This window comes from Trachemys scripta, chromosome 5, assembly GCF_013100865.1.
Source record: "Trachemys scripta elegans isolate TJP31775 chromosome 5, CAS_Tse_1.0, whole genome shotgun sequence".
Classification (NCBI taxonomy): Eukaryota; Metazoa; Chordata; order Testudines; family Emydidae; genus Trachemys; species Trachemys scripta.
In genome coordinates, this window is record NC_048302.1 from 133044335 (window position 1) to 133060532 (window position 16198).

At 44.8% G+C, this 16198-nt stretch overlaps 1 protein-coding gene across 1 annotated transcript in view; it reads right to left on the minus strand.

Annotated features, from left to right (window-relative positions):
* SLC4A11 (solute carrier family 4 member 11) overlaps positions 1-16198 on the minus strand; it is a 148760-nt gene that overhangs the window by 43924 nt on the left and 88638 nt on the right. The window contains exons 7-8 of the mRNA XM_034772551.1: positions 8357-8480; positions 3847-4053 (exon numbers count right to left, since the gene is read on the minus strand). Coding sequence (XP_034628442.1) covers positions 3847-4053; positions 8357-8480 — 331 coding nt within the window. The remainder of the gene's footprint in view (positions 1-3846; positions 4054-8356; positions 8481-16198) is intronic.

Sequence of the window (16198 nt, forward strand, 5' to 3'; positions counted from 1 at the left end):
ATTTTGGGGGTCTTGTGGCTCATATGTGCTTGCCTGGGGTCAGCCAGCTAGTGACAGGTATGTGAATAATGGCTGTGTTTTAAATCAGTGGTCTCTGATTTATTGCAACCAATACTGCTTCTGTAAAACATTGCAATTTGGCTTCCCAGATATGACCTTGGGAGCCTAGCCTCCCTCTATGTTAACGCCGGCTGAACGGCTGCGCAGAATTAGAAAGCAGCCATGAAGAACTAAAGAGGACTTTCTGCGTGATGTCATGATGCACTCTACAGCCAGAAATCAAGAACTGAAGGAGTGGCAGGACAGCAAGAAGAGGGACCGAAAGGAGAACGCGGCACGCCAGAATGAAGCCACGGAGTGCCTCTTAAACATTATGGAGCTCCAAGCAGACATGCTCCAGGTGCTACCGGCACTGCAAACCGAGCAGCTCTGCGCCCGCCCTCCCCTGCAGCCACTGTCGCAAAACTTTTTCCCATGCACCCCCCAGACACCTCCAACACACTTATCAGCGTCCTGGCTTTAGTCTCTACCCGTGGCATTCCACTCCTCCCCCCTCACAGTCCAGCCCTGCAGACTCCCAGTACGCACTGCACTCAACACCCGGCCATCTGCAATTTAGCCCTGCTGAAGTACAGTACCCGCTGCATTGTGCTCCAAAGGAGAAGGACATACATAAATCTTTAACAGTCCTGGGACCCTCCCTTCCCCCATCCCTCTCAGTGCGTTTTTTTTGTTTGTCTCTCTCCTCGGGTGGTTGTTTTTTTAATAAAAGAATTGTTTTGGTTTGAAAGCAATCTTTATCCCATTAATTGAAAGCAAACAGAACTCCGAAAAGCAACAGGCAATTTTCTTACACCTTCACAGCGCATCGTCTGCACCAATCACAATCACCTCCTAGCATTGCAAGCACTGCACTCCCGAGCATAGCAACAAATATTAGTAGTTTTCAGCTTCCAATGTTGGCCTCAAGGCATCTCTGATCCTTATGGCCCCGTGCTGGTCTCTGGCTGTTCAAACTCAGCCTCCAGGCGCTAAGCCTCAGCAGTCCAGCCCCGAGTGAAGCTTCACCCTTCCCTTTACAAATATTAGGGAGTGTACAGCATGGGGCTATGAGCATAGGAATATTGTCATCAGCCAGGTCCAGCCTCCCATATAGTCAGTGCCTGCGGGCCTTTAAACAGCCCAAAGCAGAGTCAACAGCCATTCTGCACTTGCTCAGCCTGTTGTTGAACTGCTCCTGGCTGCTGTCAAGGTGCCCCGTGTATGGCTTCATAAGCCACGGCATTAAGGGGCAGGCAGGGTCTCCCAGGATCACAATGGGCATTTTGACTTCCCCTACGGTGATCTTCTGGTCCAGGAAGAAAGTCCCTGCTTGCGGCTTCCTGAACAGGCCAGTGGTCCGAAAGATGCTTGCGTCATGCACCTTTCTGGACCAGCTTGTGTTAATGTCAGTGAAAAGCCCACGGTGATCCACAAGCACCTGGAGAACCATTGAGAAATACCCCTTCCAATTAATGTAGTCGGTGGCTAGATGGTCTGGTGCCAGAATTGGAATACCTGTGCCATCTATCGCCCCTCTGCAGTTATGGAAGCCCATTTGTGCAAAGCCATCCACAATGTCACAGACGTTGCCCAGAGTCACGGTCTTTCGGAGCAGGATGCGATTAATGGCCCTGCACGCTTCTGTCAACACGAGTCCAACGGTCGACTTTTCCACTCCAAACTGGTTAGCGACCGATCGGTAGCAGTCTGGAGTAGCCAGCTTCCAGAGAGCAATCGCCAAGCACTTCTCCAATGACAGGGTGGCTCTGATTCGCGTGTCCTTGTGCCTCAGGGCTGGGGCGAGCTCATCATACAATGCCACAAATGTGGCTTTCCTTATGGGAAAGTTCTACAGCCACTGCTCGTCATCCCAGACGTGCATCACGATGTGATCCCACCACTCCGTGCTTGTTTCATGAGCCCAAAAGCGGCGTTCCACTGTGGTCAGGACCTCCATGAATGCCACAAGCAATCTCTTGTCATAGTTACTGCACTTGGCGAGATCAATGTTCAACTGCTCTTGCCTTTGTAGTTTAAGGAATGACTCCACTGCCACTCATGATGTACACAAACCGTTGAAAGATGGCGCCAAATGCAGACAGAAGCATAGGGATTGCTGGGATGCGAAGCAATGCATTACGGGGCATGGGGATAGGACTCAGGATGCCCCGCAACCCCCGTCACCTTCCCACAACTCTTAGCAGCAAAAAAGAGGAAGTGATGCTCTGTGGGATAGCTGCCCAGAATGCACCGCTCCGAATACTGCTGCAAGTGCCAGCAGTGTGAACACACTATTGCGCTGGCAACTGACAGTATGAACACAGTGGTGCAGTAACTGCTGGGGCTGTAACTCTGCCAGCGTAGACATACCGCTGGTCTCGTTAAACTTTTCACCCAGAGGCTGTGGTGTTCTACTGTGACATGCCCCAGTGTTTACAGAAATGGCTTCAGAGGAAAGGGATCAAAGGGTTAAACCTGCAATGGAAGAAAACACTGCTGCACATCACTTGTAACCAGCTTAAAGAAGTGTTTTAAACTGGTTCTGCAAACCTGAACCCCAGGGTGAATGGGGTTTAGATGAGCTCAGGAGTCACCTACTATAGACTTGTCTCAGGAAGAAGGGATTCTATGCTTTAAATGCAGAGGAGTGGGATGAAGGTAAGAAAGGGCAGGCAGGCTGCCCTTTGTGCTCTTTACTTGGTCCTAAACCATTATGTTTTAAACTCTGAAAACTCGCCAAAACATGGATTTGTGATGAAAGTTTCCACTCTGAACACAGTAGGCTGTTCAAAGCTTCACATTACTTGTAGTCTAGGGAAAAGAGTAGGAGATTAGAAGTGGCATGCACCAATTTATTTTTAGATGTGCAGCTTTTCAGCTTGGATAATAAAACCTGTGTGTGAACAGACAGGGTGCAAGGATGACATTAAGGGAGCTCCAGAAGAGAAAGCGGAGATGCAGCATGCTTGCTAAGAGATGCCGCTTTTCCAAGGGATTTTAGTCTGCAGGGGAGCCAAGAAACCCTCAGATCAAAGTTGGTACAAGTGATGACCACCTGAGTAAAGATTAAGGTTCTTCAGAGACAGACTTGCTATCGTCCCGATTGAGGATGCTAACGTACATTTGCCTCTCTTTGGCAACTTACAATAACCCATCCATCCTAGCCCTCATTAAGCATGATCATATGAAGGGTTTTCCTTTAATTTTCAGAGGGAAGTTGTAACATGAAGATATAGAAATAGATATAGATACACACACACACGATTCATTGCATTTATCAGGTATTAAAAAGGCACAATAGTGCTTTTTACCCTATTTTCACTGTTGCAAAAGAGATTCAGTTAAACGGCATAAGAAACCAGAACATTTTAGCAGAACTAGCTAGCGGTGATACGAAGGGTGTGTCTACACAGCTGCTGGGAGCGAGTCTAGCGGGGCTTCTGCTAGTGTGCTAAAAAACAGCAATTTGGACATTCCTGCCCAGGCTGGAGCTCGGGCTCTGAAGCCTAAGGAGTAGGGTGGGCTTCAGAGCCCAAGCCCTATCGTCAAACCAACGTCTATACAGCTATTTTTAGCGCACTAGCCCAAGCCCTGATAGCATGAGTCAGTCAACCTGGGCTTTGGGATTCGCTCCCAGCAGCTGTGTAGACCTAACCCAGTTGTCTGTTTTGAGGACTGAGATGCATAAGCTCATTAATATATAACTAGGGCTAATTCAAGCCTATGAATAATCACAGGTTCCTGTGCTTTATTTAAGCAGAAACAACAGTGGAAAGCCAGGACTTAGACTTTTTCTCGCCCTACCTTGAGCGGCTTGTGGCTGTGTGTTTTGTGCCCCTCGTTCACTGCTGAGGGTCTCTGATTCACCACCGTCAGCAGGTGGCGTTGATGTACCAAGGCTTCTTTAAACTCTTCTTCGGTTTTTGTTTCTAGAAGCTTCTGCCGAAAAGTTATATCTGAAAACATCGTGGCGAAGGTCCGGCCCACTTCGGTGGCAGTTTTCGTACTTTTCTGAGGAAAACAAATGCAGATTAGGAATCATAACAAAAAACTCTTAAATTATTTAAAAACTGTAAAACTTCAAAACACCATAAATACCACCCAAAACACCAATGTTCCTTCACCTGCCTGTCAAGACCAGAACATAAGATTCCACACTTCCCCTGAAATCACTGCTAGCACAAACACCCAAATCAGGGCAGGAAGAGCAAGTAAATGCTTCCAGCCTGGCTTTGGTGCTGAGAGACCATTTCTTACAGGGGAATATGGAAACGTGAACTGGTTTGTGCATTGCAATCTCAAGCACAACATTACGTTAATATAGATTTTAGCATTGGGAGACAGATCCAAAGTCCATTGTGATGTTAGGGATGTGTCATTTGTAGGTTCGTCTCAATGAATTGCTGTAGAACTTTAGATTCAAAGACAAGACATAGGTTTTGAAAGTTACATCCAGAAGGTTAAAGACTACTGTGACCAAGTCTCGTAGGAAACATTAGATTAAGGTGATTTCTGAAGTATATTCCACAGATATTTGCAGGGGGGGAGAGAGGAGGAAACACCCTAGGATTACTTCACAATACTTCAACCCCCTCTATCCTTCATGTGCTGAACGCCCCCTACTATCCAATCTCCTCCTGAAGCGCTCCAAAGCCTCACAGGAACAGTATTGTTTGGCTATAACACAAACATAGTCATTGCTTCTTGGGAGTTATCTTCATATCTGTCGCGGAGTGCCCAGCACTCCCTAGCCTCCAGCATCACTCTCTGCACCACAGCCATGGGGTACTGAGGTCAGTACGGACTCTGAGGGAAGAGTGCCCCCTACTGAGTCACTGACACTGCTCCCTGCAGCAGCTGGGTTTCCCTTAGCACGTTGCTGACTCTATAGGAATACACAGTTTGTATACATTGAAAAAGGAAATCAATACAGCGGAGTGGGCTCAGTTTGTTTGCTGCATTCCATGGGCGACATCTATATGTTTGTTTTTAGTCTGTACAGTTTTCAGACCCCAATGTGATTGGCGCCAAAAGCATTCAGGCAAAAACAGCAGAATCAGTCTGGACATAAATGCTCAAAAAAAACCCCAGCTCTCTTTCTATGACCCTCAGCTGAGCGCCTCACAATTTTTAATGTATTTCTCCTCACACACCCCTGCGAAATAGGGAAACACTATTATCCCCATTTTTACAGAAGGGGAACTGAGGCAAAGATATTAAGGCCCAGATTTTTAAAGATATTTTGGCATTGCCATGCCTAGCATTGCAGTGCCTAGCTGATTTAGGTATCCAAGTCTCATTTTCAAATGCGGATTTTGCCTCCTAAGTGCCTAAATCCTTTTTAAAAAAAAGAGTCTCAGGCTTCCAAATCAGTTAGGCATTGTAATGCTGAGCTCAGCAACACCTTTTAAAACCTGGACCTAAGTGACTTGCCCAAGATCTGGCAGTCTGCAGTGGACCAGAGATTTGAACCTAGGTTTCCCAAGTCTCAGGCCAGTGCGTTAAGTACTGAACCATCCTCCCTTCTCCAAAAGGCCACCTCTACCCTGCGGACAGACCTAGTATGGCTAGAGTGGGGCTAAACAACTTGAAGTGGGAGAAAGGTGCAGATTTCTAGTTTAACCAGCAGGGGGTATCACAGTTCCCAAGTTGGTTTATGCCCCCACAAGTCCATCACTTCAGAACCTCCGCTCCGCTGGCCCAACAATTGGGATCTTCAAGTAGAACTTGAGCCTGTATGACAGTGCATTTGTTGCCTGATCTATTGATTGCATATTAATTATACTGATGACCTAAGAATTCCCAATTAACACACTGAAGTTTGGTAGGTCTTTGTCCCAAGATCAGGACCAGTATTATTAAAATTACCGTTCAGTTGGGAACCCCAACATGCATGATTGCAACACTCAGACTTGGGAAAAACCTTCTGTATCTGCAACAAGCTTATTAACACAGTTAGGAAAGTTACACACACTCCAACCCAACTAGGTAGAGAGAGCTCATACCGAATGAGTGTCTGCGCACCCATACACTCAGGCTACCCTTGCAGAACAACCTGAAGCATTAGTCATTAACTTCCTCCTAGGATTAATAACAAGAATTTTTGTTATAAGCTGGGGACTCATCAGCTGGAAGTAACAGAGGAGGAGAAGGACCTCGGAGTATTGGTTGATCACAGGATGACCATGAGCCACCAATGTGATATGGCCGTGAAAAAAGCTAATGTGGTCTTGGGATGCATCAAGCGAGGTATTTCCAATAGAGATAGGGAGATGTTAGTACCATTATACAAGGCACTGGCGAGACCTCATCTGGAATAGTGTGTGCAGTTCTGGTCTCCCATGTTTGAGAAGGATGAATTCAAACTGGAACAGGTACAGAGAAGGGCTACTAGGATGATCCGAGGAATGAAAGGAGACTCAAAGAGCTTGGCTTGTTTAGCCTAACCAAAAGAAGGCAGAATTATTTAAGCTCAGTACCCATGTGGACACAAGAACAAATGGATATAAACTGGCCATCAGGAAGTTTAGACTTGAAATTAGATGAAGGTTTCTAACCATCAGAGGAGTGACGTTCTGGAACAGCCTCCCAAGGGGAGCAGTGGAGGCAAAAGACATATCTGGCTTCAAGACTAAGCTTGATAAGTTTATGGAGGGGATGGTATGATGGGAGAGCCTAATTTTGGCAATTAATTGGTCTTTGACTATTAGCGGTAAATATGCCCAAGGGCCTGTGATGGGATGTTAGATGGGGTGGGATCTGAGTTACTACAGGGAATTCTTTCCTGGGTGTCTGGCTGGTGAGTCTTGCCCACATGCTCAGGGTTTAGCTGATCGCCATATTTGGGGTCAGGAAGGAATTTTCCTCCAGGGCAGATTGGCAGAGGCCCTGGGGGGTTTTCGCCTTCCTCTGCAGCGTGGGGCACGGGTCACTTGCTGGAGAATTCTCTGCACGTTGAAGTCTTTAAACCACGATTTGAGGACTTCAATAGCTCAGACATAGGTCAGGTGTTTGTTACAGGAGTGGGTGGGTGAGATTCTGTGGCCTGCGTTGTGCAGGAGGTCAGACTAGACGATCATGATGGTCCCTTCTGACCTTAAAGTCTATGACTATCACCACCTTCCTCATCACCACCGCTCATCATCCTGGCATCTCCCAAGGCACACAGGCCTGGATACCACTTTTATAATGTGTTACGCAGACGCGCCTATGCCTAAAGCATGTTCAGGAGGGGTTTCCTCCCCTTCTCCTTATTTGTATCTCGTCACCCTCCTAAGCTTGGCGTGCCTTTCTCCCATAGGTTAAGAGAGTTTTTACCTCACACTAATTAGCATGTACGTTAATTAGTTACCATGGCACACTGGTTGTCAGACATCAGCGGAGGTTACCACCTTAAAATATACCATGTTGGGCTAAACTAGCATCTTGTGGTTATTTGTCTGCGGGTTAGTCATTACAGCGTTCTATGTTGTGATCTAGGGCAATGATACCGAGGCGCGAGAGCTGCAAATGGCTCTTCAATGTGTCTCCTGTCGCTCTTTGCAGCCCATGATATTAAAACGCTGTGTGATTCAATTATTAACCAGTCTAAGTTATTAGCCAATCAGGATGCTTTTACTATGTTACTGACCAATTATTAACTTGCATTAAGTTATTAACTTATTTGCTGTCAGAATAATATAGACTTCCCGTCACACTGTTTAAATACGAATCTGTAATACTATAGTAAATAAAACAAAGAATTCACAAGACTGTGGCTCTTTTGGGTAATGTTGATCACTAATTTCGCTCCAGAACCACTGAGGTCTGAGTATCACCAATCTAGGGTTACTTCTGGTTAGCTACTTACGCTAAGGCTTTTGAGCCTTAGGCCTTGTTTAGCTAAGCTATTGTCTTACAGGCCTTGCAGGCTCATTACATTACTGCCTTAACTTATACCCATGCTTTACCTAGCAAATAGCCTATTGGTATAGGCTACACATTGAGGCAAGAGCTATGATACGCGATCAGTCATAGTCAGACTTACAGACTATGCCAGGCTCCGTCTCCAACGCTAGATAGGAAGCCATTCTACTCTATAATGAGACTGCAGGAGCCTGGGGAACCGGAAAGTCATTTGTCATAATTTTATACCTTGTGCTCGCTGCTGAGTCAGAAGGAGATGTGGGCAGACAACCACTGCGGTGACCGCAGTCCTGCTCTCTTCCTGCTGCATCTAGAAAATGGGTGGTCATGCACCCTGGTACAGCTCCACAAGAGAACTATCAGAAAAGCATTCTGAGGCATCAAGAGTGAATGATGGAGAAACACTCACCATTTTAGGAGGCGCAAGAACCAAGATGACAAATCTCACTTCACAGGAGTTCTCCCCCCAGTTCTGAGGCCTCTCCAGGCGGCTGATGCAAACATGACGTCGCTGAAGAGACTTTATAGTGCAACTGTCAAGCGAGATGGAAATATTATGGCTTAGGTTAGACAATACACAAGACACTCTCCCTCCTGCCAAATGAAGGTTTTAAATATTCCCGTTCTAGCTATGATACAATATGCATGGGTGAAAACAGGTGGCTTAAACATTGTTGTTTGTAAAAAGACAAAAATGGCATTTTAATGGCAGTGATTTTCCTTCCTTTCTAGGCCTCAATCCTGTGAGCTGCTCAGTGGGAAAGGCACTCTGACAGCAGGGCCTTGCTCACGGAGTAGCTGGCAAGGTTGGGGCCTTACTTTGCTTCATCCTGTCCCAGCTGCTATAGCATAGCCAGTAAATCAATAAAGAAACTTGCCCTACATTTTCAGTATTGCACAGAGTTCTAGCTAGAGGGCTCCCCCTTTATTTTTAAAAAAGAATAACGAACAGATAGTACTTTGCACTTCCATAGATCCATTCATCCAGAGCTCTCAAAGTGCCGTTGCAAACAATTTAAGGATAAAAGCCAATAAATAAATTGCTTCTCTCTCTCTCTCTCTCTCTTATTCCTTCTCTAGCAGATGCCTCTATTTGTTTTTGTTTTCAAGAGGGTTTCCCCTCCCTGTTTGGTTGGTTTGGATTATTTTTAAATACATTACAAATATCAGGTCCTGACCTCCCTCTTTTTGCTGGACAAGTCCGACAGCCTTCAGAGGACCAAAATGGTGATGTCATTGCTCAGTGACGAAACTTGAGTTGGAAATCTCCCAGGTCCATTAGAGAGAGGAAAGTTGTTGAAGAATTAAGCAGTCATTTAGATCTTTCAAAGATTGACAAGACTTCCAATAAAGAGAAGCCAGAACCTGAAATTTCTAATGTTAAAAACAAAACATTTTTTATTAAAACCTGGAAGCCATTTGGAGGCAGCACAGAAGAGCAGTCGTTTCTCTTTGCTGTTTACTTCAACTACCACAACACGCTGGCAAGGTGGGTAGGTGGGTAGCCATAATTCTCACAATTTTACCGGGGGGAAACTGAGGCAAAGCAAGGTGACTTGTCCAACATCACACACCAAGTCTAGGCCAGACATCGGATCACACCACCACACTACCAATAAAACCACAGCTAATTACTCTGCTAATACACGTTACAGCTCTTTAGAAACACAGGGGCAGATAATGCGTGATAATTTCACTATTGGTGTGAATAGCACACAACCATGATACTCCATCCTAATTGCAATGCTTGATTTTGCAACATGAGAGTTCACGTTATTTTTAATGTAATAAATATCAGCAAGATTATGTTACTGTTATTATCATTATTAACATACAGAAGCCAGAAGGAGACCACTTCAATCTTCCTGGACATTCTATAACAGATTTAAAAAAAGCCATACTCCGGGCCGGCGCTTCCATTTCGTTCTCAGGGAATGAGAGGGACCAGACATCAATCCAGGTTCTCCACATCTTTCTAAACAAGCCTCTCCTATTTCAAACTTGTAAGTAAATAGCCAGGCAAGGCGTGTTAGTTTTCCTTTGTTTTCTCAACTTGTAAATGTACCTTTTACCAGAGTGTTTATCTTTGTTTGCTGTACTTTGAACCTGAGACTAGAGGGGAGTCCTCTGAGCTCTTTAAGTTTGATTACCCTGTAAGGTTAATTTCCATACTGATTTTACAGAGATGATTTTTACCTTTTTCTTTAATTAAAAGCCTTCTTTTTAAGAACCTGATTGATTTTTCCTTGTTCAAGATCCAAGGGGTGGATCCTGACTCACCAGGAGTTGGTGGGAGGAAGGAGGGGGAATGGTTAATTTCTCCCTGTTGTAGATCCCAAAACAGACTCCAAAGAGAGACTGCAGAGCTAGAATTGATATGCAAACTAGACACAATCAACTCCGGTTTGAATAAGGACTGGGAATGGCTGAGCCATTACAAACGTTGACTCTATCTCCCCTTGTAAGTACTCTCACACTTCTTATCACACTGTCTGTACTCGGCTAGCTTGATTATCACTTCAAAAGTTTTTTTTTTTTTTTCCTCTTAATTAATTGGCCTCTCAGAGTTGGTAAGAAAACTCCCACCTGTTTATGCTCTCTGTATGTGTGTATATATATATATCTCCTCATTATATGTTCCATTCTATATGCATCCGAAGAAGTGGGCTGTAGTCCACGAAAGCTTATGCTCTAATAAATTTGTTAGTCTCTAAGGTGCCACAAGTTCTCCTGTTCTTCTTTTTGCGCTTCCATTTAGACGACCGAGGCGGTCGCCTAGGGCAGCAGGATTTGGGAGGCGGCAATTCTGCGGCGGGGGGTCCTGCCGCGCTCCGGGACCTGCCGCCGAAGTGCCCCGAAGACCGGGAGTGCGGAAGAACCCCCCCGCTGCAGAATTGCCGCTGAAGACCGGGAGTGCGGAAGGACCGCCGCCTAGGGTGGCAAAAACCCTGGTGCCGCTCCTGGCCATACTTGAACAAAAAAAACTTCAGAAAGAGACCTCAAAGAGAAACTGCAGAACAAAAATTCATTTGCAAATTTACCACCATTAATTTGGGCATGAATAGGGACTGGGAGTGGCTGGCTCATTACAGAAGCAACTTTTCCTCCCCTGGAATTGACACCTCCTCATCTATTATTGGGAGTGAACCACATCCACCCTGATTGTATTCATAGAATCATAGACTATCAGGGTTGGAAGGGACCTCAGGAGGTCATCTAGTCCAACCCCCTGCTCAAAGCAGGACCAGTTCCCAACTAAATCATGCCAGCCAGGGCTTTGTCAAGCCTGACCTTAAAAACCTCTAAGGAAGGAGATTCCACCACCTCCCTAGGTAACCCATTCCAGTGCTGGTAACCCATTCCAGTATTGGCCCTGTCAACACTGGTTCTCCACTTGTGAGGTAACTTCTCTCTCTTCATGTGTCAGTATAATAATGCCTGCATCTGTAATTTTCACTCCATGCATCTGAAGAAGTGGATTTTTACCCACAAAAGCTTATGCCCAAATAAATCTGTTAGTCTTTAAAGTGCCACCTGACTCCTTGTTGTTTTTGTTATTATCATTGCTTTTTTCAGGTGAATATCTGCCAAATTAACTATTAGCAATTAAAGGATGTGGACAGGGCTTCAGTACTTTGGTCCAGTCTTGCTTTTCCTTTCTCTTAACATAGTTTATCACCTTAATTAGCAGCTTAAATGACATGCCAATAGCAACGACTTGGAGAGAAGGGAATGTGCAGACTAGAGCTGAATTAGTAATTCTTCCATACAGGCCTGAATAGTTGGCTTGTAAGTGTATCCATATGAGGCATTTTACTAGTGAATAGGTTTTTGATGGACAGTGATAATTAAGTTACTTGATTTATGCAAGTTAACAACCTGACAGGCTATTGTTAGACATGCTCATTTTGATGCAAGGGATGGTTACGTTCCTTTTATTATTTGCACAATACAGAATATATGGAAGGGTGTAGGATTTCACATATTTATACTGTATTAGTTACATTCCCTTTATTCCCCTTTGTACGTGAATCAGACTCATAACAGAAAATCCACACATCACCTCAGGATAGAAATAAACCTATTCAAAGTTCAGTGCATGCATCCATACACTTTTCAATCTGTTTATATGCAGTCTTTTCTTGAGTGGCAATTATTTGAAGGTTACAGTTACTAAAGGACACATTTGGTAACAATCTACTATAAACCTTTCCAACAGGGACCAAATGAAAACAGAGTTAAAACTGAATTCCACAATTTGCAGCAAACTGAAATCAATCTTAATCTAGAGTCACTGAGGTGGGTGAGCCTGAATGTACCCAAATCACCTTGTGTTGTCAATTGTGGGTTCCAATTCAGCAAGATAGCTAGGGTAAGCACAGGGACTTTCTAGAGCTTCGGAACTGACAGGATATCTGTCAAGTTGTCCAACATCTTAGGTCATCTTACTTTCACCCATATTAATTGGTAAAACCTCATGCATGAATGGAGAGGCGAACAGTTAATGCAATGTTAGCAAAATCTACCCTCTTGTATTCTGCTCTGTTTGCTCACTGAGTCAACACTTTCATTCCTTAGCCTTTGAGCTCAGTGATTAACGCAGTTCTTTAAAAAGGAAGATTCGCCTGGAGTTCTGAAAGTTATTTGTATTCCGGCAGCGGCCAAAGGCCTCAATCAGGATCCTGGCCAAATTGTGCAAAGTGCTGAACAAACACTTAAGAAGACGCTATCTCTGTTCCAAGTTGCCTACAGTACAATGCCCTGATCTTACATTAAGGCATGCTTGGGGCTCTACGCAGGAGCATATGCTTCTCAATGCAAGATCAGAGCCTAATTTGAAACATGATACTACATTTGTGTATTCCAATCTACAGGAGAAAGATGATTAACAATAGTAAGATCATGCAGCTACTCGGACAACAACGTACAGAGCTTGAAGGCTCCAAGTCTTCTGAAAGTTTTAATTCTCTTCAGGCAAAACACACACACAGCAATCTTCCACTGCCACTCAACCTGACCATCATTAGCCAAATAAATTATTGTAGGCATTGACTGCAGGCAAAATACTTGCATTCAATGTCTTCCTCATATATATATATATATGGTACATATATATACGTATACACACACACACACACACATATATATACACACACACAGACATACACACACACTTGCAGCTCTCTCACTTTTCAGTACGAAGCTTACAAGTTTGATGTGTACACAAAATTTCAGCGGTCACCATCAAAAAGTCAACATATATCAAGAGTAAACACATTATGGTAGACTTAGAACAGGGAACAATTATGGTATATACTGGGGTGGGGTAACTGTTGACTTTGTCTAAATGGTGACCATTGTATGGATGTAATATGGTTAGAAGAAGAGGTCATGCCTATTGAGTCAGGCACTGGGATTAACAGTTGATACTGGTTAGCTTCTCTTTGCAAAATAGCCTTCAGTAACATAGAAGTTTCTTCCTGCCAGGACACCATTGTGGATACCAGGCCAACAAGCCAGTGAATTGATGAAAGAGCTGAAGTGCTTGATGGAAAAAGATGGAATAAAAGCAAGGAGATGATATGAACCAAAAAGAAAATCTCACATTAAACATGAGCCATGACACTGGAATGACACTCAGACTGACATCAACAATTCCCTCATGGGACTGTCAGTGAAAAGCTAGACAATGCCCAGCAATGAAATAATGACACACTGTTCTGCCAAGTCAGAATGCATGTTAAAAGCCAATAGCTTCTTGAACCAGAACAAGATAACTTCCTTGTGCTAAGCCAGAATAGTGCCATGTACGCCCATAGGACTTGCACTATGTTACGATAACTCCATCCAAATGAGTTATTTTATGCTTAGTTCATAGTCAATGACTCACTGATGGATTCTTTAAGAACATTCAATTTGATCTGATTTATTCCAAATGGGTTTTGGAAACTTTTCAGATTTACATTTTTTTAAAAACGTATCTAGTATTCCTTTAAGAACGAAAAACAAGTCAAAACGGGAGAACATGCAAAATAAAGTTAACCAAGGCCTGTTCTAAAAGACTACCAAGCTGATGAACAGCAAATTATAGTCTCGTTGTTTAAGTTTTCCAATTAGGGGCTGCGATCTTAATTTCTTAGCACAAAAACCAATGTACACAGTTAGTTACACAATTCGTTGTACTGCATGTGGATTTTGGAGCTAGAAGCCAAAATAGTTGATTGGATAGCTCAAAGAGTTAACCGAGTATTAAGACTTTTGCCTGTAGGAAACCCATTAAAATACAGCAGCAGAGGGGAGTGACTAGGTTATTGCAATAGGATAGTTATTAAATAAACCTACTAGAACTGAATAGGTGACTTCAGTTCAATTCAGATGACCACTCCACAAATCTAACCATCACAAGAGGCTCTCTTAGCAAAAAGACCACACTTTGATTTAGTTGTGAGACCTTTTCACTCCTAAAAGGGACCATCCAAATCAAAAGGCGAAGTAATCAGTACAGCCAGTCCAAGGCATTCAAAAGTTTGAGCCTCCCCGCAGCGTCAGAAGATTTTATTGAAACAAATAAAGAGGCTTTTTCTTTGTTGTCCAGCCTGTTAGCCATTAGGCTCCACTTGAGTCCAGCTCTTTTCAGGAGCCATGAAAACTGAAAACCTAACTTTAATTTCAGAAATAAAAAATGAGATTCTCAGATATCACGAGACTTATGATCAGATTATGAGATTTGGCAACAATCAGTGGGTATATCAGTGGGCAATGGGAAAGCCTGCGTGGTCACTATCCATGCTACACGTGTTTTGTGGCTAAAGGACTTCGAAGTCTAGCACATTCACCTTTCATGAATATCATGCAACAATAGAACTCTTTTGGGATTTCTTCCAGCACCGTAGGAGGAAATTTACAAGCAGTAGTCTACACCCAAAACTGCACCACTGAATTCAAGGTGTGATTTTATCTACTGATTTATTTCAGCCATGCGTGTGGGCACTTAAAATCTGTTTCAGCCTGTCTTCTATTAGTTTAACTTGTGTTGGTAAGTTTACTGATACAAGCTAAACCAGGGGTGGGTAAACTATGGCCTGTGAGCCGCGTCCGGCCCATCAGACGTTTGAATCTGGCCCTTGAGCTCCTGCTGCGTAGCGCAGTCTGGGGCTTGCGGCTCCACACACTGCCACTGCCCCAAGCGCCACCCCCGCAGCTCCAATTGGCTGGGAACAATGGCCAATGGGAGCTGCAGGGGTGGCGTCTGCAGACGGGGCAGTGCACAGAGTTGCCTGGCTGCGCCTCGGTGTAGGAGCTGGAGGGGGGACATGCCACTGCTTGTGGGGGCTGCTCAAGGTAGGCGCCGCCCTGAACCTGCACCCCAACCTCCTCCTGTGCCCCAACCCCTGCCCCAGCCCTGATCCCCCTCTTGCCCCCAAACCCCTCACCCCCAGCACCCCAGAGCCCTCACCCCCCCAATTACATGAGCATTCATGGCCTGCCATACAATTTCCATACCAGATGTGGCCCTTCGGCCAAAAAGTTTGCCATCCCCTGAGCTATACAAATGTTAAAATGATGTAAGTGTCTTGGCAGGGGTTTAACGAAATCAGTGTTTAACCTGATTGAAACAGGTGCAACTTCCGCGTGTAGACAAGCCCTTATGTCGGTGGTCCCCAAACTCTTTATCTCGTCCCCCGTTCCCCCCCAGGCACTGTCAGGAGCCAGGGCCGGGAGCAGGGCCAGAGTCGGGCTGAGGAGTCATGGATGGGCTGGGAGTCAGGGGCCAAGGGCGGGGCCACAGCTGGGGGAAGGTCTGTGGCCAGGAGCCGGAGCAGAATTGGGGGCAGAGTGGGGCTGGGTGGCATTCCCTCCCCGCCCCTCTCGGGAGCTGGCCTGGGCTTCGCCACGCCCCCCACCCCACCCCAAATGTTCCTCCATGCCCCCCTAGGGGGCAAGCCTCACAGTTTGGGGACCACTGTATTATGCTAAAAGAAAAAGCAACATGATCCCTAAAGCTAGTCTGTTTGTTGCTCTGCTTCACTAGAGACCTTTCAGCTATAACCTTCCCCAAGCTCCCTGGATTAACACTACAGTTATCCTCACATGAACACTAGCATTCACTAACACTTTACAATTTTTAAATTGTGAAAGCCCTCTAAAATAAAAGACTGGGCTGAAATGCAGTCATGACAAAATGATCCAGATGAAATGATTCACTGTGTTTAAATACCAGGCCTTATTTATGACGATGCCCATAATACCA